The sequence below is a fragment of the Taeniopygia guttata genome, chromosome 3, assembly GCF_048771995.1.
Source record: "Taeniopygia guttata chromosome 3, bTaeGut7.mat, whole genome shotgun sequence".
In the NCBI taxonomy this organism is placed as follows: Eukaryota; Metazoa; Chordata; class Aves; order Passeriformes; family Estrildidae; genus Taeniopygia; species Taeniopygia guttata.
Window position 1 is genome coordinate 97,686,350 of NC_133027.1, and position 26,057 is coordinate 97,712,406.

The 26,057-nt window shown below is 43.1% G+C and overlaps 1 protein-coding gene across 3 annotated transcripts; it reads right to left on the reverse strand.

Moving 5' to 3' along the window:
- EPHX1 (epoxide hydrolase 1) lies at positions 1-23,619 on the reverse strand. 3 transcript variants are annotated; one of them, XM_072927488.1, is made up of 10 exons: positions 23,311-23,619; positions 12,195-12,304; positions 11,534-11,718; positions 9,943-10,123; positions 7,570-7,797; positions 6,636-6,765; positions 5,782-5,996; positions 3,613-3,721; positions 2,519-2,644; positions 1-1,030 (listed from the first exon to the last, which is right to left on the reverse strand). In XM_072927488.1, exons 3-10 carry the CDS (start codon positions 11,711-11,713, stop codon positions 805-807), a joined length of 1,395 nt encoding a protein of 464 aa, XP_072783589.1. In that variant the 5' UTR covers positions 11,714-11,718; positions 12,195-12,304; positions 23,311-23,619; the 3' UTR covers positions 1-804. The 3 variants fall into 3 exon arrangements, with proteins under 3 accessions (XP_072783589.1, XP_072783590.1, XP_030124827.4); XM_072927489.1 differs by lacking the exon at positions 12,195-12,304; XM_030268967.4 differs by lacking the exons at positions 12,195-12,304; positions 23,311-23,619 and adding an exon at positions 22,923-23,245.
- Positions 23,620-26,057: the final 2,438 nt, after the last annotated feature.

Here is a 26,057-nt window from a genome sequence, read left to right on the forward strand (position 1 = left end):
TTCAATGCAATTTTCTTTTAATTTTGAATTAATAATATTTTTATTCTTTGGTAAGAGGTATTTACGATACCCTGCCAAAGCAGTGCAAAGCCACAGTGTGTTGAGCCTACCTAGGGCTATGATTTGAGAGTACAAATTCAGTGCAGAGGTAGCTGGGGCTGTAGTTACTCTATCCAGCCCCACCTCCTGGACTGAGCTACAGGCACCTGTATCTTTCAGCTGCTCCTCACATATCCCAGGAGTCTGGCACAGGACAGTCCAGCTTCTTCACAGCCAGGAAGCTGCTTTGGAGCCCAGGCTGGAAGAGAAAGGCAGCTAGCAGAAGGCAGTTTAAAGATACTGTAGATCATCAGTGCTGATTGATTGATGCACTCATGCAAGTTAGGTCTACCAGGCTGCTCCTTAATCTTCTATGTGAGGAACTTCTTACTCACAGCAACTCAAATTTTACTGCTGCCATGAAAGAAAAAGCTTTTCATAATGATTTGACTGTTACTAGGTATGTTAGTAGTTGTGAGGTCTGTTTTTCAATCTGAAAGCAAGAGTCAAGAATACTACAGAACATGTTTCTGAAGATACCCAAGTATTCTTCATGCTTTCTGAGCCTAGCTGAACAAAAAATAACCTAACCCAAAATCTGTTGGTCCCCATGGCAGTATCTCATGCATATACACTGCATTTTTCTTTCTGTCCTTGCTCACATCTGGTCAACAATAAGATCTAATTACATGGATTACAGCAGATTTAGTAAGCCCTGTACATGTGCTAAGCTAAAAGTAATTACTCTGCTGTTTCTTAGGGAAGTTATTCCCCTTTCTTTTTCCAGAGTTGTTCCTTCTCTACTTTGTCCACAAATTGCAGAATATCTTTAGCAAGAAGTTCAGGTTCCTCGAAAGCTGCAAAGTGGCCCCCTCGAGGCATGAAGTGGAAGGAGATGATGTTGGTGTATTTCTTCTTGGCCCAAGCCTGGGGTATGTGCAGGATTTCATTGGGAAAGGCAGCAATGCCAGTGGGTACCTGTACTGTGAGCCTGAGAGAGGAGAGAGAATCACTGTAATCTTCCAAACACTTAAATCTGCAACAAATCAAAAGTCCCAAGGAAATGTTCCTGAACAGTTGGGCACAGTCTTGTTAGGCATTAAAAATTTGACTTCCAGATCCTAAAACTGAAGACAACACTCTAAGTCCTGAGGAAAAAAAACTCTTTTTTTTTTTTGTTTTTGTATACAGTGACATGAAGGCAATTTTGCAGAGGATCCAGGGCATGAGGCTCAGAAGCATGGAAAGGGAGAGGAGAGCCCTAGGAGATGGTGGGCAGCAAATTTCCTCTTGCTGTACACAGGGCTCAAATTGATGGGCAAGCACACAATTTGAAAATAGCTGGAGAAAGATTTACAGAGAAGATAACCACTCAAATATGCTAAGCCTGGCAGGACAACTGGAGGGTAGGCAGGAGAATAATTACTTCATAGGGGGAGTGGAGAGAGGAATACTAATAATCTAGACTTGTTTAGAAGCAACATTTCTATATGTGAGATTATACCTTGTAAAATAGCTCTTGCTTTTGACTGGCACAAATTCACACTACAAAACATTCTTCACATAAGGAAGTGTAAGGAAGCAACTGGATTTGAGGGGTGTGAATGATCTGTGCTTGTTTTAAAAGCCACATTTTCTAGGTTTGAATATCCCATACACATAAGCTGCATTGTCAGAAGTTTAAAATGTAGATGCAAAAAGTGTTGGGCATGTAGCCACTGGAAGGCTGAGGTCAGAATTTTACACAAGACTCTGAGACTCTGTCCTCTAGGCACTTAGAAGCACACACAGCTCATCTCATGCAGGCAGAGCCAGAGCAAGATACTGCCCACAGCATAGCCACAACGGCTTCAGGAACTGAGTCAGCTTCCTGGGAGCATCATTTTACAGCTAAATAAATAGCATGGCGCTAAGCTGTGGCTGCAAATACCTCGGGGCAGGTTTAAGCCTTCACTCATACTCAGGCTGACACAAGTACATGCAACCAAGCTGCTGTCTGAATGGTCTGAGCAGCAGCAGGCACATCAGTCTAACTGACTCCTCAGTGATGCGGTTTGTCAGCAGGCTGAAGTTGCTTCCAAAGGAAGGACTTAAGCCTTTTGTAGAAACAGGCAAATTGTGTCCAGAAAAGTACTAAAACTATAACCACTGACTGGGTGACGCTACAGCTAAAACTGACTGGGTGATTCAGCCACAGACTGATACAGTAACTGAAATAAAATGGGGAAGTACATGGATGCACCATGAATGGGAGGCCTCAGGCAGTGCCTCCAGTCAGATCTCCTCACCGATGGCTCAGGATTCCTACCTAAGCACGGTGTTTTAAAAGCACAGCACAGTACAGCAACTACCTGGTCTGTCTTGCAGAAGAATACTGTGAGAGGGCAGTGTTTTTCCTCAGCATTCAGGAATCTATAAGGCATGTAACTATAAAATTAAAATCAAAGCAAAATATTTCAGGAGAAGAAGCAACACTTACTTATCATGTCTCTGTGTGCCTATCCCCTTCTGCAGGTTTTCCTTATAGAAACGCATGGAGGAGACAATGCAGCCTGACACCCAGTAGATCATGATATTGGTGAGCAGATCGTCCAGGCTGAACTTTCTGAAGAGGAAAGCCCAAGAGATTATTTCATTATCACTGAAAACTGACTTGCATTACTTTAGCAGGGACTTGACTTTGGTTTGATTGTAGGGGGAAAAAAAATTATAGGAAATAAATAGTGGTTTAAGAGTGGAGAGGTGAAGTTATTACTCCCCCACTGGCTGCCAGTGACCAATTAAGGATGCTAAAGGCTTTCAGACACAAACTGTGAAGTCACATTTTAACTCCTACACAGAAGGCAGATTCCAATAAGCACCTTATGCTCCAGCATGGCTGTCTCTCCTGTCCACAGACTGGGAGGGTGGGAGCAGAACAGCACATGCAACAGCTTGTGCCATTTATTAATGATAATCTGAAATGCTACTGTGAGTCCTCAACAGAGCCCTCACACACCAACGTGTGCTGTAAACAGGGCATGTTTCATATAAAATTATTAGCTGTATGCAGGGCAAACATTCCATGCAAATCTGCTGCTGCTGGGCCTTTCCCTGGCATGCCCCCTCTCTCCATTCCTGCCAGGTAGTTCTCAAAGGGGATTTCAGCTCTGATTTCTGCTGCACACTAAACATAATCCTTTATTAGCAAATGGCAGGTAGATGAAGCTGTAACAATCAATCCAAAACAATTTCACAGAGAGTTAATTGTTAGTATTACAATAAATCATGAGTTACCAGCATCTTAATGTGGGCTAAAATTTTGGATTTTGTAATGAGTTTCATTTCCCCTAAATCAGTTTTTAATATCCAGGAGTTGCAGGGTGTATTTCTGTTCTAGGAGATGGAAGTGGGAAGCAAATCCATCAGCCTCCATGGCCTGTTTGCCTCTCTGTGTGCTGGAGTGCAGCCCTGCACCAGCTGTGGTCACAAGAGGCTCCCTGAGGTGTGAGGTGACCACTTCAGACAAACCTCGTCAGCTGTGACTCTGGGCTCAGTCACCTCATCCAAAATGGCAGGAGAGAAAGGGCTTACCTCTCTAGTCCTCCATCCTCTAGATTCTGGAATTCCATATCAGTCCATGAAGAAAACTTCTCCAAGATGTATGCAGCCAGTCCCACAGGAGAGTCATTCAAACCACAGCCTGTAAAGGAGGAGGAAAATTTATCTATAACTGATATCCAGCTACAGAACTCAGAGCGTTAGAGAAGCTGCCTGTTATAATATAGGGGATGTAACTTTACAAAGCTGTTCTATCGGCTGCTTTCTTAAATAAATAAAACAGTACATTGAGTTGGAGCCATTTAATACCAAATCATAAACTGGAAGTAGCTGCAAACAAGCAGGCTCCTTATTAGCTCACACTGAACATTTTTTGAACTGATGTAACAGTATTGGATTTCTGCTGGCTTTTCTTTTTTTCTGGTAAGCTAATAAGATTAAGTTCTATGTGCCAAGGAGGGTTTGCTTCCATTAATCTGGAAGTTGTCATGTATTAAACAGCATTACAGAGCCAAACCCCACATGCCTACACATGACCAGGAGGATTTACAGCATTATCTAACAGCAAAAACATTTTAAGGATTATTAGAAAGTCATTGAGGAACAGCAAGTCTCTGCTAAATGGTCCATCTTCTGAATTAGCAATAGCAAACTGCCTTCATGTAGAAGAAGCCTTCATATAGGTTTTATAGTTTGCTTTTCTTGGACAGAAAGAACACACCTGCACTTGGAACTTTGATCACACATCCTAGTGCTGTGAAATACAGGGACTATAAACTGTCCCAGCTTCTCAGTAAAACATGAGAAAAAGCTGTTCCCAAGGAACAGTAACATTTGAAGTTCTACCCATGCAACCCAGCCTTCCAGGAAGGTGCCTAACGCTGCAGCTGGGACAATTTCATCAGTAATTGTTATTTAAACATGACAGTGGGATTTCAATTATTAAGCAACTAGTATTGGTAACTGAAATTGCAAGTGTTTAAAAAAGCTCTGTTGAGCACTTTCCAGAGGTATTGGACACAACAAGCAATAGCCTGTTCTCATTTACTCACTGTGAGTAGAGTGCATCTGTTTACATAGAGAAAAACTGTTCCTCAGAGCACTTGGAATGCAGCCATTTCTGTCAGAAACTTCTTCAGTGTTTTTCTCCTTTCAGGAACTTGCCACTACCCTGCTCTTCTCTTCTTTGTCCTTTGGAGAACTGCAGAAATGCTCCAGTCCCCAGAGCATGAACTGACTGCTGGTTCCCAGTCTGCACAGTTTGCTCTGACAGACCACACATGACTGATAAGGACAAGAATCAGCCAGAATTCTGATTGAGAAGGAGCATGGCTTAGGCATCTTTCAGATATCAGCTGCCCTCTCTTTCCTGAAGCACGAAAGACTGGCAATTTTTAGAAACCAAAATTCGACAGAAGCAAAATTATTTTAAATCCATACAGTTATCCTTTTGCCTACACATTTTAAGAACATACCTGCCTCTGTAGGTAAGCTTGTGGAACACCATTAAGAAATATTTCCCTTAGCTGTATTTTTAATAAAATCCATCAGTGAATTGCTGCTGCACCAAACTAAAATGTAGTCGGTACTCTTGACTCAGTTGTCCAATTCAGTCACAAAAGTTGTTTTTAAAATAGAAACACTTAGTACTCAGATACTTAAAGCAGTTAAACCATCTGAGTGACTAGCTCATGTAGAAAGAACAATCATAGCCACAATTTTTTTCCTTGAAAGTCTGCAAGTGATTCAGAACAATGAGTGAAAGTGAAATTTGATTTTACTTCTCAGGTATTACTTATTGCTATAATTAATAAACTACATTGTGTGCTGAGACAGCTAAAAGCTTCTTGTAGTTTACATTACTTGAATATGATTCATTCTTGGAGAAGAAATTGTCTTTTGCTCTGAGCAGAGCTGCATTTGAAATGCAATTACAGTCCCCAGTGATAGCAGAAGTGGAAAAATATTAAATAATCTATTTTATTTATGAAAACTGGAAAATGAGGTCAGTGGCACTTGGAGCATGCTCAGTTTGGATGTGCAGATACACTGCAAAAAAAAAAAACAACCAAAAAAAACTATTTTCTGCATATTTTAAGCAGTACATTTTGTTTCTATGAAAGTACAACTAAAGTGAAGAGACTTAGGTATCCCAAGCTCAAAAAAGGTTATTTTTGAGGGGTTTTTTTTTGCTTGTTTTACCAACAGTGTCCGGTTTTGTAGTCTGTATGTGAGCATAGCCAAACTCAGACAGGATCTTGTGGAGCCATTTCTTCAAGAAGGGGAACATCCTCCTGACATCTTCATCCTGGAATCCGAAGAGCCCTGGGAAGTACTGGCCCAGCAGGATGGAGAGCAGGTGAGGGAGTCCCAGCTTTGTAACGAAGACCATGTTTAAATGGAGACCTTTCACATGGCTAAAGACAAAAAAAAAAAAAAAAAAACCAAACAAACCACAAGTTAACAAAAACTTAACAAAACTCAAAGTTGTATTTAGAATCACAGAATATCCTGAGTTGGAAGAAACAGGTAAAGATCATAAATGTCCAGCTCCTGGCCTTTCAAAGACAGCCCCAAAAATCACACCATGTGTCTGAGAGCGTGGCCCAAACGCTCCTTGAACTCTGCCAGGTGTGGTGCTGTGACCTGTAACATTAAAAATGTTATTAACAGAAATGGATATACTTGAATTCCAGGCTGTTAATTACACCATGACCTCAGCTGCCCTTTGTAGTGTGGCTTTTCACACAAAAATGACAAGTCAAAGGGACAAATGCCAGTAATCAGCACACATTCCAGGGCACTAAGCCACAAATCCTCCTTTTTTTTTCTTTACTTGTCCCACTCTAGGCCTCGGCGAGGCCACTACAAAACTATTGCACAACTGTTTGAAATGAAAAACATTTAATAAAAACGAAGGTATATAATTTTAGGGCTTTGCTTAACACTGAGCACCAAAGAGAGAACCTACACGGTGAGGACTTGGGCAGGAACTCCCGAGTGCACAGGAAATAACTATTCACAGAGTAAAACAGCTGCACCGAGGGGGTACTCACCTGGGAGCTATCTGGGCCAGGTTGGTGCAGATGAGCCAGCCACAGTCACCACCCTGGGTGTAGAACTCACTGAATCCCAGTCTGAGCATCAATTCATAAAACACAGAAGCAGCACTCACGGAGTTGAAGTCTGCATTAAAAGAAAAGAACACTTTTGTTGCATTAATTCCACCCACACCTCTGATTCTGCAGCACTGATTCTCTACATCAAGACAATGTTCAAGTTACTCAAAAGCTGCAAGTCCCTTTCTCCTTGCCTGAGTGTATGCAAACTCTTGCTCACATCCAAGCACAGAGAGAAACCACGAGGAGGACAAACTCCAGCCTTTGTTGCAGACCTCTTGAATGCTGACCACAGGAATCGTAGCCAGGGAAGTAGAGAAAAGCAAACCCAGCCTTCTCCACATCTGCACATACAACTAAATACTAAACTAAGTATCACTTTAAACACTACCTTGCCTCAATTTGCTGCAGTTTGTGATTGTATAACTCACAGCACAAGCTGAGCAAGCAGGTATTTGGCTGCAATCTGCCATGTGAATACATGAACTGCTTTGTTTCAACTCTTCCTTCTCACCTACCTGTACAATGCTGTCGAATATGGACACAAAACACCAAAAAGGAACACTAAGAAATTAAATTTACCCTGTCTGCTCACTCACAGACAATTCATGGACACAATTACAACTCTTGAGTTGTCACTTCATAGCTTTTTATGGTCCTTTTAAATTATCTACACAGTTTTCCAGAAACTAGCCAGTGATGTCACTTGAAGTCACCCCCTTATCTCCCTCCTCCCACTCGACACACAGGGTCTCTGTTTCCTCACTGGGAAAACAAGAAGTGTGTAACAGGAGTTGCTGTTCTGCTAACAGAGGCTCCCTCACTGTGAGACTGGGCTTTTGGAGGTTCAGTTTATTCTCCTGTGTCATACCTTTTTTGTGGGGTGCTTCTGAGAAGCCATATCCAGGGATAGATGGGCAAATTACTTCAAAAATGTGCTCATCACTGAGGCCATGGCTTGCAGGATCCGTCAGGAGAGGGATAATTTTGTAAAACTCGTAGAATGAGCCAGGCCAACCATGAACCATTAATAGTGGCTTTGCAGCCTGGCCTTCAGGCAAACAAGGAGGCTTTACGTGAACAAAATGGATATCAATGCCTGTAAAAATAAAATCATTAATTAGCATGCCCAAATTTACCATGACACTGAAACTAATCGCAGAACAGATTATGAATAAAGCTTTTTTCTAGTCTTTTTTTTTGGTGAGCATGCAAACACTGCACCTCTCTGGATACATTTATCCGAGGACCTTAAAGTACTTCATAATGGGCAATTAAGCATCACAGCAGCCAAATGAGGTTGGTTATTTCTGTTTTAAAATAAATTGGCAAATTAAGACATAGAAGTGAAGCAATCTACCAACGGTAACACAGTGACTCACACAGCTTACAGGCAGAGGAGACAATTACATCATTTAGTCCAAGTGCCCTTAAATTTTACCCAAATGTTGCTACATGGCACAGGATAGGCTTCAGTCAGCCAGAGATTTTTCTTCCTGAAAGGTCTACAACTGCAGCTTGAAGGCACCAAGAGATAGGGAATCCATCACAGTGTTTGTTTGGGGGCATGAATCACTTTCCTCATTTTGTGCATGCTTTACTTTCCATTTGAACATGTCTGGTTTCTGTCCCCAGACACTGACTCTAAATGCTGCACAAAAAGAATTTTAAAAGCCTTCACTAAATATTCTCTGTCTGTGGAAGCCTCCTGTAATCAGGTCACACATCTTAACTGCTGATAAACCAATCATGCCAAACTGATGATTTTATGCCTTGCTGAAAGAGAGTTAAAGTGTTCATTTTTGTAATGCTTTCCTACCCTTTGCCAAAAGCTTTCAGTATCTCTTTAGGTGAGTAAACCAAAACAGAAACCTGTGTTCTAGTACCAGTCTCCTGCTTGTTCAGTGAAAGATAAAATCTGCAATGTGGTTTCCATTTTGACTCTTTCCAGCAGGAAAGCTTCACACAGCATTGCACTGCCTGTTTCAGGTGAGCTGCTCTTCCTCAAACTAACTCAGGGCTTTATTTTCCAGGAAACAGGAATTTGTTCCCAGCAGAGCCTGAATGCCTCAGTTCTTGATGTATTTCAGCATGTTTTACTCACATCCACTCCAGTTCACCAGCAATCCCACCGTCTTTCACTGACTTGTGATTTCCCCATCCTTGACACTTCTGTGAATCTCTGCATTCTCTGAAAAGCTTTCAAGTGATGACAGAAAGTAGGAATCTGATACACAGCATGTTTGACCTTGTCTTTTCATATCTCCTCTCTGTAATCTTTCCCAACTCTGAAATTTCCTTTCCCATTGCTATACATAGTGCATTGTCCTTAGCTGTTTTCCCTTTTTTGTCTCAGATGGTGCTTTCTTATTATTTTTTAAGGGAAGACTTTCTGGTTTTATCTTTTCAGCACTAACCATCATTTAAATAAGTGCTTTAAGCTCTAACTACTATGTAGCACCATTTATTGTCCCAAATCCATTTAAAATATTATGGCAAAGTGCACCTTTTGAAATAAGACACAATCGTGGGTGCAAGTAAAAACAGAACAAAATACCCTGTTAAGGTTAAATTTTGCCATCATGTGAGACAATTGCCTGCTGTGCTCTAGACCTACAACTGGACTTGAGCACCACCCTAAATCAGGAATTTTAAAAAGCCCAGTCTGACCAAGCTCCAGAACCAGACCTTGGCTGAATGAACTCTTTGGAAAGGTGCAGTGTGCTCTGAATGAAGAGAAGCCATTCCCTCACACCTGGCAGCACATCAACCCCAGGGGAGAGGCATTGTGCACTCCAGGCCTGGGAATGGCTGAAGAGGTGTAGCAGAGCACATCTGCCCTGCCAGGCAGGGCCAGCCTGGCCAGCTGATGGCTTCACTGTGACAGTGGCAGCTGGGCAGCTCCACGGAGCATGAGGAGACATCTGTGGGAATTTTTGCACGACTGCATGCAAGGCAGGGAACATGTGTACATCTTAAGATCCACTTCTGCTTCCAAACACTCGTGCTTGGCTCCTGCTAACACCAGCTGACAGTCTGCTCATGCACAGGGAATTCCATTTGTCATTCCTTGTCCTAAAGGCTTCAGTTACAGCGAAGGAGTTCCCTGCTCCTTCAGCAGTGATGCCAATGATCCAGCCAGGAGGGAAGGCTCCGTGACACAACCAGAGCCTTCTTCCTACCAAGCTCCTTTGCAGACAATTTATCTATTGCTGGTTATATTTTAAGGAGGAAAGCAACATACCTTGAATCTTTGTTTTGAATTGTGGGTACTTGTTGAGGACTTCAACTTGTTTCTTCCAATTGAACTGGTTTTTCCAGTAGGACACAACCTTCCTGAGATGCACCGAGTTAGTTCCATAATGGAAGAAACTGTTCTCCAGTGGCTCAGTGAATCGAGCCTGGTCAAGTCTCCTGAATAAATCCTACAGGGAAGGAGAGAGAAGAGACATTAAAAGCATGTCTGCTCTCTTGGGATGCGTGTGGTTTCTAGTTATTCCCACAGGGAACGAGAACAATGGAAATAACATTTCTAATTAGACCCCTGTCGCTTTTGCTGATGCTCTGTCAGCTGTTCCCGTTCTTTTCCTCCTGCAGGTGGCCTCCTTCCTCTTCAACTCACAGCTGTTCCAGCCTTTGTTCTGCAGGGCTGCCTAACCTGTCTGCCAGGCTGGGAACCACAGAGGGCAAGATGCTCTGCTGGCACTCCTGTGGCTTCAAGGGGTAAGTCTTGCTGCCTTTCCAGGGTACTTCCCTCGCAGTCTATGCATGGATCTGGCCCAAACCTTTTCCTTCCCTTCCCAAACCCAGAGGTGGGAGGTCTTCACCCAGAAACATTCAGAAGGATTTTGCATAGACAGAAAGTTGGTGAAACCAGACTGAAATTGAAGTTTGTCCATCTGGAATAACAATGACAGTCAGGTTCCCACTGCATTTCAGGGCTGCAGGGGATGCTGGCGACACTGCAAGATCGCTCCAAAGTCCCTCTACAGGGAAGGACTGAGCCAAAAGCCCCTTCCTACTGAAAACACAACCACAGAGTAGCTGAAAGGTAGGTCTGGAAATCTAATCCTGCTCAATCATTTTTAACTTAGAAATTATCCATCTTAGGGTCTGCAGTGTAAGAGGAAAACAAAATGGAGACCAAGGTCCTTTGATATTACTAAGAAGGGTAAGCAAAGTGTTAAAAAACCAGGCTTTGCTGAGAAATTAGGAATCTATTATAAATTAATAATATGAGCAATCCCATGAGTATTGTTTGAACCATGACTCCACAAAGATCTATGAAATTGTTCCATCCCTGGCTTAAACACACACAATCAAAATCTTTCTATCCAACAAATTCTGCAACGTATGTGTTTACTGTAATTACCACAGTAATTTAGTGTTGACCAAAGTAGACTATTAATTACAGAAGAATCAGCATCCAACACAGCTGCAAACATAAAGCAGTCAAGAAAATGAGGTATTTGTAATTGCTTCTGAAAGAAAGGGGGGGAAAAAGACATTGTTCTTATTCTGGTCTACACAAACTGAGGAAAATGCATAAACAGAAAAACAGAGTTGAGTAATCTGTAATATGATTTTTATGTTTATTAGGCTTTACAGAGTAGGTTTATTTATCAGCAATCATGCAAGAGCTAGCTGAGAACAAAATTATACAGTGAGATCTGTCTATTTATACCTGTTTTCTGAGGGACTGAACAATCCCTTCCCCCAACACCTGGACATCACTGGCACTCTGTTGTTTCAATTTAAAAATTACTTCCAAACAAGTTCTGCATCTGTTTGGCCATTTCTTCCTTCCCTCCCCCCCAGCCCAGAGATTTGCTTACACTCAGCTCTTCCTCTGCAGTCTCCACCTTAAATGGCCGAATACTTGAGTCTTCTTTAGTCACAGGCTTTTGTCCTCTGCCCCACCACCCATCTTTGAAGGGCAGAGTCTCTTCATCCTTCTTGGAAAACAAGAAGTAGATGAGGAGTGTCCCCAGGACCAGGAACACCTCGAGCAGCATAATGTCTGCAAGAGAAGAACAGGACTGTGGTGAGCCCAGTCAGCTCAGAGAGACACGAATTCTTGGTGAAGACTTTTCCCTTTTCAGACAGGATTCCAGCTACGAGATGTCCTGGCACTCACATGATAGCAATACTTCTGTGAAATTTCTGAAATAGAATGTTTCAACCTACCCAAATGAGGAAGAATTGTTTTAAATAAAAGACACATAATAAAAACAGAGCTCAAAGTAAGTTAAATAGATAATGTGGTAATTAAATTGTCGTTATAATGTAAATATAACATAATAATTACAATTATACAATTCACATTTAGTGCTTTCTCTTCCTCTGAAGTTCTAGATTCCCCACAAATCCCAGGGCAGAGCATCTCTTCAGCAAGGTTTACAAGTCTACTGCTGTAGATTCAGAGGAAAAGAAAAGCAAGACAGAATATATATATATATATACAGAATAAAAAGTGAACAGCATGAGGTCAGCCACCTTGTACCTCCCAGTCATCCAGGACATGGAGTAGGGATATATTTGCACAACCCTTGAACAGCAGTGTAAAGGGCAGTCAGACTTCCCTTTCCTTCTCCCTGTGAACTGTTCTAAAGAGAAAACAAAAGCCCATGCTCTAAAATGTGATCACATCGCCAAGTGACAAAATTCTGTCAAGGTTCTAAGCAACCTGATTTCACAGCACATCTGCATAACCCAGCTGCAGGGCTGCTGTGCTTCAGTCAAACAGAACACCTCAACCCAAAAAAAAAAAAAAAAAAAACCCAAACCAAAAAAAAAACCCACAAAAAAAATAAAAACCTAAAAAACAAACTTGAATATATTTGGGGGTTTCATGCTGCAAGTAAAAAAAAAAAAAAACCAAAAAAACCCACTTAGACTAGTCTTTAATAATTAATGTTTTCAAGCATGCCTTTAGGTGCAAGAAACGTTTGTAAGGTGGTTTGGGGAACAGTACTGTCATCATTTCAATGCATTGTTTTAAAGAATGTCATGCTTCAAACGCTCATTTGCTGGGGAATTACTAAGACATCAAGTATTCAAAACTTCTGTAGGGCAAGGATTGTTTATGACCCAGAACGTCTTCATTCTCTCTAGAGCCAGAAGGTTTTGTTGGTTTTGCTGCTGCAGAGTAATTTGATGCTCTGGAATGGCTCAAATAGTCATCAGAATGCACCAAATTTACTCCTGGATCAAAACAGGAATTTTAGCACAAGTTAACAGGAATTCACAGGATTAGAGCAGGAATGAAACTGAATGGAATCGTTTAAGTGCCTTTATGTGACAGGACAGGTTTTAGTCAACTTCATGAGTTTGATTTTCTAATGGCTGACCATAAATAAATAAACATGTAAGTCAAGACAAGCACCCATGAAACATATGTGCAGATTGAACATTTGTCCAGGCACTGTGCAGATTGAACAAGCTAAAAGAAAAAAAAAAAAAAAGAAAAAAATTCTATTTTTTACACATGCAAGTGCTAGAGCCTTGAAAGTGCCTGAATCCCCAGAGGTTGGAACTATTGGGAATGATAGGCACTGAAAAAGCTTGATTTGTTTATTTGTTTCACTGGTGCTTCCATAATTTCTGCCACTTGTTTTTCTTCACAATGTTATCTGGAGCACAAGACAACGCTCTTTTCCCACCTTTACAGCACCCAGGCCATAACTCACCCCAGAATTAAAAAGTTTATCCAATTTCAGTTTACCTCAGCACACAAACCAATGCAGTTTAGGAGCATCCTGAGCACAGTTAAATTTTACTGCAAAGCACAACTGGAGGGGCTTCTAGAAACCTCAGAGCACTTTACACAGAAACTATACCTACCACAGCATTTTATAACATTTCTACTCTTAAGCCTTCATGGAGAAAAACAGCAGCTTCCCCTAAATCACACCACAACTTGGGCCATGTCTGGGCTAGAAAGGGCCACCACCATAACTGTGTGAGCACCACACAGAGAAATCCCAACTCTTGGCCAAGTCTGACGTGTTTACAGAGCCCCCCAGCAAACAGAAGCACTCGGGTCAGTGCCAGCCCCATGGCTCAGGCTGGGCTCTCCCAAACCAGAGCTCTGTGCCCTAGCTCTGCTGCATCAGCACCACGGCCCCTGCCAGCACAGACACAGGGGCACAGCCCCAGCACAGAGCTGCTCTCCAGAGCTGGACCTCGGCCACAAACCCTCATGGCCACACCCAGAGCTACAGAACCATTTCTGCTCCCTCCTGGTATGTATGAGTATAATTTGCACCGATGAAATATTGTTGTATTGAATCAAGGGAAATATGATTTGGCATGTATAATATTTAGTTATTACAAAATACACACACCAGCTCTGTGAGCTGCCCCCCCACATATTCGGTTACCCCAGAGCCGGGTTTTCTTGGCCAATGCCCCATTTACAATCTAACACATGTGGCTAGTCTGGAGATGGGCTGTCCCAAAAGGATACTGGAACGCCTGGGAGCTGATCATCCTGGCAAGGACCCGAGATTGGGATCGCTGGAGTCCTCCGGGCTGATACATCTGAATGCTGTGGTTCCCATAACCTCATCAGGAAAAATCGTCCACACCTGGACCTGGATTGTTCAACCCCCGGAGAAAAGAACTTTATGAATATGTGGGACTCCGACTAGAAAGAAAAGGTGGATTGCCAAAATCCTGGCCTCGGGGAGAAAATTTCCTATAGGAACTGCAGGGTCCAGGAGGGTGGTATGTGTGTCCAGGGGAACCTCTGCCAGAGGCTCCTTCCTGTCCCACATCCAGCACTGATCCCGGGCTCGGCCTTTTCCTTGTGGCTGGCTCAAAGAGAACTCGATCCTAAATAAATTTTTTATTATTTCATTTTTAATTTGGCTGGACTAATTTTCATTTATAACACTCCCATCTCCTCTCAAGGACACTTGAGAAAGCAGAATTTTTGCAGCAGAAGACCTGGGGAGGAATTGAGTGCAAATGTGTATATTTTGCCTTCACCCTGGACCATATGTGGAAGGAACTTGCTGTGTGAACAGACATCCATTTTTACAGCGAATTCCAAACAGATTTGAGGATGAGCTTGTTTGCAATCCAGTAAGTGCCAGAACTAGCTTCAGGTCCCACAGGAATCCTGATTTCCACTGCAGATATTTGGGGCTGGTGACAAATTGATTTGCATGAGATGTCATCCTGACTTGGAAGAAGCCACCTCTGATATTGGTTGGGTTATTTTTTGCTAACAGAGAGACTCTCTGTATTCAATCTCTCCCAGTTCCCTTGAAAATGCCTGTAAAATTCCTGATGATAATGGACACAGGCCCCAGAGCTCCAAGTGTGTCACATTTTGCTGTGGGTGCCCGGGAAGGGAAGGACCAAGTGCATCAGCAGTACTGTAACTCTCACCAGCTCACCCAAGGGGATTTTTGTGAGGGATGAGCTGCTGGGATGCAGCATGTTCCTACCAGCAGCTCCAGCCCGGGCCCAGAGGAGCCACTCAGAGCCCTGATTTCCCAAGTTCATTATTCTAGCTGCTTCTCTGGAGCTCTCCTGTGTTGTTTGAGCAGCACAAAGCAGCCTCAGTTGTGAGGCATCTGCACATGAATTTTCTCCACTAATCACTGCTGGGATCTGTGGTGAAATAGAAGTTATCAGCTCCTTAACACTTGTTCCACGATGCAGCAATACAGCACCGTGATGTGGAAGGACAAACAGGTACAGTGACACCGTTTCTACCCTCAGTTTTCAGAGATGTCAACAAAGTGCTGGTGGTTTTATTGTCTGAAGTCTCTTGATGCAACCACGCTGGCCTGTTGCCTTTATAAACGAGTGCTTCAAAGGGAGTTAATGCTTTGGTTTGGCTTTTTCCTCTTTTTATGCGACCAAAGGCAAGACCTGAAAAGGAAATATTTCCATTTGTTCCATGGTACTTATGCTCCGAGACTTTGCTGTACCCGAGAGTGGATATTGTTTACAGACAACACTTAAATATCTCAGAAAGTACTTTTATCCTAAAGACTTCAAGGAGGAATGCTTTTGGTTTGCTGCTTTAGAAACATGTTTTCAAAGAAAAATGTTGAAATGCAATGGTCCAGTAAATAGCCCAAAACCAAACTCCTCTTGAAGAAGGCCAAGCACATCTCATGAAATATGTTTGCAAGAAAACCCCACAACTTCCTTACAGTGTCTTACAGCCCCCTATAGGAAACACTCCTGGTTTTCAGCACCTTTCTGCATTTTGATTTGTCCCCTATCTGTGCATTAACATAAGAGCTAAGGGGTCCACAGGAACAGAGCAATTATTATTTACATCAAAGCTATGTCCTGTCTCTTGCTTTGTCTTCATCAATACACAGGAAGAGATGCACTGGAGAACCCTGCTCTTCATTTTCAGAGAGGTCATCTCTGAAAAAACATCATGGTAAAATCCCCCTCGTCTTCTATGAGCAACCATCCATCTTAGCCTTGCAGCATTAGAATCCTTCTGAAACATGTTTTTGGAGAAATAAACAACTGTGCAGACCTTCAACTTAATGCTGGAAATGCCTTCTGGCCCAAACACAACCCAGCAGCAAGGAATGATGCACAACACCCACAGCTTGAGGGTGCTACCAAACCTTGCCAGTGCAAAACTGTTGCTGCATGGCTGAAGCAAGAGTTGTGAGACTCTGCTGTTTTCAGAGCTAATCATGGTTTAGGGTTAATATTTTCTCTCTGAAAATGGCTTACCAGCACACTGTGAGGGAGCTCAGAGCACTTGGCACACTCTGTGAGATACGAGGTTTATTGATTAATAATTACCCTGCAGGAGAAATAACAGCTCAATTTAAGTGATTTTTCTGTTTCTTTTTGTTCCCTTACATAAAGTCCTGTATCAGGCTTTACCAAAAAGGCAGCTCTCCTCTGCTGCACCTTTGTTTACATGCTGGTTTGCCCAAAGAGCAGCAATTGCAGGTTACTCTTCCCAAGAGACCTGAAGGAAAAACAACCCCACTGAAGCACTTCAAAAACTCATGGCACCTGTAACAGATCCCCTGAGCACTGCCACAGCCTAAAAAGGACTAAGACATGGCACAGCCCTCACAGCTTCACTCTCAGTCTGCGTCCTGCCATCTCCAGGCATCACATTTTTGCCATCATGTAGCTCCAGCAACAGACAGAAAACCACCAAGTCACTTGTAGAAGAAAATCTTCCTATTTCTGTAGTTTATGGAGCATTATGACAAGCTAGAAAATAGCTTAGCAACGCAGAAATTGCTTTGCCTACAAGTGATAACATCTCCCAGGTGAGCATGAAATGATGCATTAACATTGTAGGGGAGGAGGAGAAGCAGGCATCGGATGAAATAAAGCGTCCTGTGCAGGAAGGCAAATCAAAGACAGGAAATACAAATCCAACAGAGTTTCTGGCTTGTCTTGATAAGAAATTTAGCATTTACATTTTTTATTGCCACAAGGAGGTGGAACACAATGCTATCTCCAAAACAGCAGGAAGAGATTATATCATCCTATTTTACTTTTTTTTCCCCCTAGACTGTTCACAATCAGAAATTAACCAGTACAGAAGGAACTTAATTAGAAGGCTGCAAGCAAGGAGTGAGGTTGTGTCCCCAAAGCAGTGAAAACTCAGTGCCTCCCCCAGGAGTGGGGCACGCTGCTCCCAGTCAGGGTTGGGTGTTCCCTGCTGAGGAACACCCCACACCTATGGCACAGGCACTGCTCCCGTGCAGCTCCTCATCTTCTTAGTCCCTTGGACAACAGGAACAAGCAACAGGGCCAGTTTAAGCTCTGGGGGTGCCCCTCTGCATCACCCAGAGCTTGCACTTATAGCACCGGTCCTTTGAGGCACACTACTCCAGAGGACTGTTTGAGCACCTTACACAACACATTCCCACCTCATTTTTCCTACAACTACAATCTGTTGTTAACTCTGAAAGTCCACAGGCACTGAGACCCAAGTCTAACTAAGCATAAAAGAAAAGTAGTATGAGATTAAGTTCACTGTTATCCATTTTGCCTCATCCAGGGGCAGAATGCATGTAACCACTGGCCAGTCAAAGCTCATATCCCAATCATTATTTAAAATACTGCATACCACTTTCTTAAGAGGAAGAAACTCAATTTACAAGAACACATATCTATGCAACATTACTTGTTCTTTCAAAGCCACGCTCTACACATTATTCTGTGCTGCTTAAAAATGATTTGTTTACCTCAATTTTCCCTATTTTGCTTCTATTATGTTTGAACAAACCCACACTCTTTCAAGAGTCTAAAAAAAGCTGTTGGGCTACATAAACACAACCTGACAGAATCCAGCTTGGGATCTGTGTGATGCCCATTAATGTGATCTAACGACTGAGTGCATGATTCAGAAGAAAGGAGATGCACTCTTCATCTGCAATAATTTCTGTTTAAGACTCTGCAGACAAAACGCAAGAAAGGACTCTTAAATCAGCACTATTCAGTCATGAAAATTAAGGGTGAAAGAACTGTCCAAACTACCAGAATAATGCATTAAGGTGAGAGCATGCAAAGATTTTATCCTATTTATCTTATCCAGCCTTTACTCTATTTAACGACCCTCAAATCCCAAGAACAGGTTTTTTGCACAGGTGCAGAGAAGTGACAACAGCCTGGCATACAATGGAGGAGGAACACAGCTGAAAGCTCTCTCAAATCCCTTCTTCTGGTTAAAAGAGGGAAAGATACCATGCCAGTAACAAGTTTTTTTAACAATTCTTAGCCACTATCCAGCCAACTAAGTGACACAGTCCAAGAGAGTCCAAATAACATCTTGAGCTTTACTTCAACATTTCATTCCTAGTGCCTGCAAAGAAATTATGAACAGCACATGGTTCTGTTTTGCCTTCCACTAGAGTTTCTAGCGATAATGAGGTTCACCTCTTCATCCTGTGCCAGCATCTGCATTTTCTGAGGAGGTGGAAATGAACCAAAAGAGTGAAATATTACAGATAAGGAAATGAGATTGAGGTAATTGTTCCTCAGGCCTTAAGGCAAATGTGGGTTCTAATTTTAGCTTCACCAAATCCTCCAGCAGTGAAGAGTGAAAGGTTACCCTCCTTCCCTGCCATGGTGTTATTGCCAATATTTTGCCTGCCCTGATCTCCAGATAAGACTTGTTTTTATCTCAAATTGCTTGGTGGTACATCGCAGTATATCCCCTTCTATTTACTGCAGGATCTTCCATTAGTCTGAGTCTCTTAAGATTCTTCTACAGAATCAGGGAGGGAAAGATCTTTTCAGCTAGCAGATTTACAAGCTTTTTGTATTAGCACTGTTAGAAAACTATGTTACTGAAACCTTAAATTATTAAAACATGCAGAATTGATGTATATGTGGTGCTTTAGCGGGGAAAAAAAAGAGTGCAAGGAGTTTGAGGTAAGAACAAAGTACATGACAATCCTTCCGTTAAAAGAAGGTGTGGAGATAGAAATGATGAATGTAAAGACTGCCAGAGGAATTTTCTGGCAAACTGCAAGACAGATGAGGTGCACATTGTGAATTTAAATTAGGATCATGACTCTAAGTAGTAAGGGCAGCATGAACGAGAATGTGCTCCTCCCCCCATGATGTGAGACTCCCTCTAATGTCAGTAATGCCAAACTCCCTCCTTCCTCTGTGATGCAAGATGACCTCCATCTTCTGTGATGCCAGACTTCCTCTTACCTCTGTCACACCAGTCTCCCTCTTACCTCTGGGATGAGACTCCATTCTCCATTAGTGAAGATTTCCTGCTTTTTTCTATGACATCAGATTATTTCTTTCCTCTGTGATATCAGACTCCTTCCTTAATCTTTGATACCAGACTCCCTCCTTCCTACAGGGACGCCACATTCCCTCTTACCTCTGATGTCCAACTCTGTGATGTCAGACCCCTCTCTTCCTTCCTCATTGATGCCAGACTCTCTTCTTCCTTCATGGTGCCAGACTCACTCTTCCCTGTGTGTGAGACTTTCTCCTTCCTCAGTGTGAGATGACCTCAATCCACTGTGATGTCAAACTTTTCCACACTTCTTCCTTTTCCCATGATGCCACCACTCCTCCTTCTTCGATGATGTCTGACTCCCTCTGACCTCTATGAGAGACTCATTACTTCATCTATTATTTCAGATTTCCTTCTTTTCCTGGGACACCAGACTCCCTAGCCACAAAACCTGCATACTCCAAGTAAAATGCAAGAACTGTACAAAATAATATATAAGAGAATCAACTCATATTGCCTAGAGCTGTAAGTGTAAAAGAAGAAAAGAATATTAAATGTGGCTATGGAAACAGGAAGAGATCAAAACTTGTTGTCTCCCTTTGAAGACTTCATTCCCAACAAGGAAAGGAACTTTGAATGATGCCAGAGGAGGGGAACAGATGGTAGCCATCATTTTCTGTCAAATAACTGCAACACCAAAAGGATGTGCCAGAGTAAACATGTAACAAGAACAATCCTTGCTACTTTATCTCTCCCTTAATAACAATATTCACGGCCTTCGTCTAGAAAAGTGCACTACCTGTACCCACCAGATGAGAGCAATTAACACTCTTGATGAAGCACCCAAGAGGGCTTGGTCCTCCAACAGAGCTTGGGTTTTGAGTCATCATACATGGGTGTTTTCCTGGGAGGAAGACTTGTCTTCTATCAGGCAGCAAAGCCCACCCAGGCTGCAGATACAGAACAAACAGGGAGAGCAAGAGTTGTGTGTCCTAACTACAGAATTCACAAGATGAACAAAATTCGACTGCTGGGTGCAATAAATGTGAGGAGAATTGCTTGAGACAAAAAGAACAGCAAACTCCAAAAGTTTGCTGAGCCCTTTCTTGTCCCATGGATTACACCTAATAATCTCCTGCAGAGATGTTTCAAAATAAAAGCTGGAGGAATGTTAGGTGACAGCTCACTTTTCAGAGAGGAAACCTAGCAAACAGTTCCTGTTCTTTAATCCAGCAGGATCCCTCCATAAACATGATCACGGGTCATTTTCTTCATTCTGGCAAATGTACTATCAGAGAGAACAACTAACAGAGCATGATTACCACAATTCAATATTCCCAGCCCTGCCAATCAGAAAGCATTTAATCAATAACAACATTCTTAGATATAAAAACTCATAATGCTGCTTAAAAGAACCAACCATAAACCCCAGGGTATATTCAAATCACTGTCAGCCATCCTGCCATGTCTAGCATGACCAAGATATTAAAGCAAATGCCACTTTAGAAGAAGATGTTTTGTGCTTTACTATTTATGTAAATACCCATTTATACACACAATGATGTTTTTAATTAAAAATAATGTGTGCAGAGGAAGAATCCAGGACTTTTTCAACAGAAGTATTCAGGAGGGAAAAAAGTATTTTCAACATTAATTACAAGCAGACCAAAGCTCTTCAGAGAGAAGCAAGATGCTCTACTTTCCAAGTGACTTTTCTTCAGGGACTTACACAGTAATTAGAGATCTATTTGCCACATTTGGAACTTGCACTTTAAAAAAGACTGCCCTGGTTCTGGGATTATGCATGGCATGAAGAAAATACTCTTTCAGGCTCAATGAAATAGTTCACATTCTACCACAAAGGTAAAGCTTTACCTCTCCTGATCTGGCCACAGAATTTGAATACTCAAAATATAATGCAAGAAATGTGCATAGGAACATGTAAGATAATCAATTTACTTTGCCTAGAGCTATAAGCTGTACTTCACCTACCACCCCCAGCTCTGCTTTGCCACTTCTCCACTGACAAACTACTTGACAAACTATTACTGAAGCAACAAGAATTTCTGGGAGTATTACTATTCCAGAATTATTACGCCTAACAGTTTCATTTACCTGTTGTAATTACTCAGAACAAATTGGTCCTTCCACTAAGGAGCCTGAGCTTGTTTCACAGTGCTTACAAGATTAAAACATTGCCATTTGATGCCTACAAATCCTGGGTAGGTCTGAAAGCTTTGTTGAAACCCTGGATAAATAAACAGGCTGAAAGGAATGGCATTGCCCTACAGAATGCCCAAATACTTAAACTACAGTAAATCAACAGAGGGCAAAAAAGCCTTTTAAAACACCCAGTAATCCAAAGCCTATTTTGGGCAATTCATACAGACAAATTGCATGTGGATTCTGGCTGCACTGGCCAACCAACGCTCTGTTTCAAATTATTTACTTCAATGCTATGATCACGTGAAATAAAGTAACAAACTCTGGGAAATTAAAAAAACAACGGAGTTTAGCAAATCACACACAAGTTTGAATGATTTTTTTTTTTTTAAATTTTTGGCTGGAAATGAATTCAGACTGGAAAAGATGTAGAAAAAAAGAGCAATGAACTTGCAGCTGTGCCAGGACCTTCCCCACAAAGACTTCAGCTCTGACAAAGATCTAATCCCTGTCCTTGGACAACTTCAACTGTGGATTGATTTTCAAAGCTGCTTAATTGCTTTTGGGGACTATCTTCCATCGATTTTCAGTAAGCATTAGCAATCTGTGCACTCAAGGCTCAGCTTTAGCTTACTTCAAACAGGAGTAATATCCGCTTCAGGGGAGAAGCACAGCATCTCCGAAGAGTACTGCCAATCAAAATATGAACCCTGCTTTTGTGGCTCTCTGAGTAACTCTGAGACATTGGCTTCTAAGGCTGATTCTATCTTGTATGTTCACCTAAAATTACTAGGCAATTTCTCTTACTTTAGATAAAGCAAGGCTAGAAAAAGGAGGTAAGAGAAAGCAGCCTAATTCAATAGAGTTGAAAAATTAAGCTATGCATTTGAAAATGGTATATTTTAACTCCTGGGCAATCAAAATCCCAACTGAATTCTGACAAACTAAACCCAGCTTGAGCAGAGTACATCACTTGCTTAGTCTTTGCAGATTGCTCAGTTATGCAACAAAATATAGGCATTAAACTTACACGGTTCTCTTTTCATGCCTAAAACGCTTGTTCAGCAAAGGGAATTATGCATAAAGTACTCAATCAAACTATCTTTAAAACTGGCAAAATCATCCATAAATAAATGGCAAAATTATCCATAAATAAATAAAACTTCGATTTCATATCCCCATTTAGAAATGTGCAAATAAACCAAACTGAAACCATTTGCATGCCAATAGTTAAAGCCACGTACTTTAACTAAACAGGGAAAGCTGGCCACATTCCCGAGGAACGCTAAATAAAATTGTTGTTCCCATAAGCACTGCTAAGTCCCGCTTATCAGGGACCTTACCCTGGAAAAGCACTCCTGGCTCCAGCTGCTGGGAATGCCACATACGCTCCCCTGCCAGGAATGCAGATCAGGGCCTTCCAGTTCCCCAAATGAACAAAAACTCCCCAGCGGACCCAGCGCGTTATTCACACTTGAACAATTCCCATTGTTCGCAAGCCGTGGAGCAGCAGCTGCGGAGCACCGCGCGTTCTTTAAATCCCTGGCATTTACGGACCGCGGGCTCGGCCACTCGGGATGGCTCGGAAAAGCGCTTTCCTTTCCCGCACGGGGAGCCGAAGCTCCTCTCCCCGCCGGGGCACCGCTCGCATCCCGCCGGGGACCTTCCCAAGCCGAGCCCGTCCCGCCGCACCGCGCCCGCCCCGGCGCCGCGCCCGCCGCCCGCTCTCACCTGCCGGGCCGGAGCGGCAGAGCCTCCCCAGCCTCCCCAGCCCTGCTCTGCAGCCCGCCGGGAGATGTAGTGCTGCCCGGGGCCGGGGACAGAGGCTCCGGAGCGGCTGGGGGTCGCGCAGGTCTGTCCCCGCAGCCCCCGCCCGGGTTTGTCCCCGGCAGAGCGGGGCACGGCCCTGCGCTACCCCTGAGAGCGGCCCGGCGGCTCCAGCGCGGCGGCGGAGCGAGAGAGAGACAGACTGTGCCCAACAGAAGGAAAGGGCCGAAAATGCATCTGACAGGGCTGCCCGTTCCCTGAAACCGTGTTCTCCAAACCTGGGCAGAGAGATCTAAACAAGCACCAGAAGGTCAAACTGTAGCAACTCATCCCACCAGGAAAAACATAACAAGCAAACGTTAAACTCTTAATCTCTGAGGTTTTTCCATTCAGTCTCAGTTTTCACCTATTACTTCACTCCTAAATCCAATCTTCTTTTTTTTCATCAAGTCTGTTATAAACAAAACAGCCTGGCTGGGACACTTGGCTCGAACTAAGTAATGACATTGAAATGTTAATTAGCTAATTGCTCCTGGGAATCACCTACAACCCCACCCACACTAGGACCGGGATGCAAAATAATCCAGTGGAATCATGGGAGGGGGTTTTGGGGATGAAAAACACACCTAAAATGGAAGGCTGGGCAAAGTGGAGGGGGCTGGATGGGTGTGCTGGTTATGGAAAAGGGAACCACATCTCTAGTCTGTGTTTGATCTGTCACCATAACCTGCAGAGGACCAGACTGGACTGGGCTGTGGGAAGCAAGAACACAGGGGAGATGGTTCGTGGTGTTACCAGGTGGGAAGGAGAAGGATAGCTGCTGCTGGTCTTTGGCAGCAAGCTGTGCACATCCCCTCATCCTGTGGCTACCAGTGTGCCATGGAGACTCCAGGGACACACTCTGCACACCTTCTTCCCCTTCGGCTATCGGAGAAGCCACAACAGCGGGGGCGAGCTCTGTGTCGAGCCCCCTGCCACACTGACTTATTAATAAAGAGCTGAACATTAATAAAGGCATAGACCCTGCTCATTTCAACCTCCACACCATCTCAGCTCCTGTTTAGATCGTTGGGGTCTCAAAGATCCAATCTTCTTTTTTTCATCACCTCCACACCACCTCAGCTCCTGCTTGGATTGCTAGAGTCTTGACAGACAGACTTGTGATCACAGATAAAGATTCCTTTCACATCTTTCCACCTTTTCAGCCCAATCATCACAGTCTACTCAAGCAGTCAATTGCCCAGAGCCTTTGGTGCAGCTCTCACTCTCTTTTGTTATCAGCAGCAATAGTAGCTAAATTAAAAATTTGTCTTCTTTAAAGCAACATGTCCCTAAACGGCTCTGTAAGTAAGTTTTGTCTTTTTGTTGCTATTTTCTTCTTCCACACCAAATGTGCTGGCTGAGTTCTACCCCTTTTGGGGCATATGTGCTCAAAACCTGCTCTGTACTGTTTTTCTTAAGACACCAAAAGCATTAATAGCAGTCCATCTTTCTTCTGTAGGACTACATGGATTTCACTTACATACAGATAAGACTGTGCTGAATTTCATAGTAAACAGAACTTCTACGGGATGAAAGTTAAAAATGCAACTGTGTTGTGTGCCAGGGTCATAACCCTTTATTACAGCTACCACACAGACACTTGGCACTGTTAACCCCAGCTGGCAGCCAAGTACCACACAGTCCCTCACTCACTCCCCCACCAGCAGGATCGGGGTGAGAATCAGAGAAGTCAGAAACTCATGGGTAGAAATAAAGACACTTTAAGAGCTAAAAAAAAAAGATGCACATGAAAGAAAAGCAGAACAAGGAATTAATTCCCTGTTTCCCATGGGCAGGCAGGTGTTCAGCCATCTCCTGGGAAGAGACGCTCCATCACACACAGCAGTTACTGGGGAAATCAGTAACTCCGAACATCCCCCCTTCCTCCTTCCTCCCCCAGCTGTATCTGCTGAACACGATGCCCTGTGGTGTGGGATGTCCCTTTGGCCAGTGGGGATCAGCTGCCCTGGCTCTGTCCCCTCCCAGCCCCTTGTGCACCCCCAGCCCGCTCGCTGCTGGGTGGGGTGAGGAGTAGAAAAGGCCTTGATGTGTGCAGGCACTGCCAAACTATAACAAAAACATCTCTCTGTTATCAGCACTGGTTTCAGCACAAATCCAAACTACAGCCCATACCAGCCACTGTAAAGAAAATTACCGCAGCCAAAGCCAGCAAAATATTCTATTTCACTATTTTAACTAATGAAAATTTGCTTTTTTTTTCTGTCCCCTATTTGTTAAAAGGATGCCAATTCCAGTCTCTAGTCAGTAATTCCAGCCTCTCTAACCTGCTGAAGCAGCAGTACCATACTTTATCCAGGCTGTCCCATGTTCTGAAAACGTGTGCTCAGTCATCCAGGAAAGCCCTGTTACCACTGAGGGCCTCCTGTCCTTCCTTTTTTGATGTGGACAGGGTAGTTCAAAGTCCCTGTTGTGGAGGTATCCCTGTGGCATAGACGTTTTCCTGGGGGTGTCCTCCTCCTTAAATTTACAATTCACTTAACAGTAGTTTTCCTCTGTGCTCTAGCAACACTGAACCCTTAGGAGACAGAGTTTAGAGGTGGGGTTGGCAGTGCTGGGTTAATGGTTGGATTTGATGACTTCAGAGGCTCTTTCCCAACCTAAGCAATTCCATGATTCCTTACAGCAGTAGCAGCAGCAAAGAGCAATGA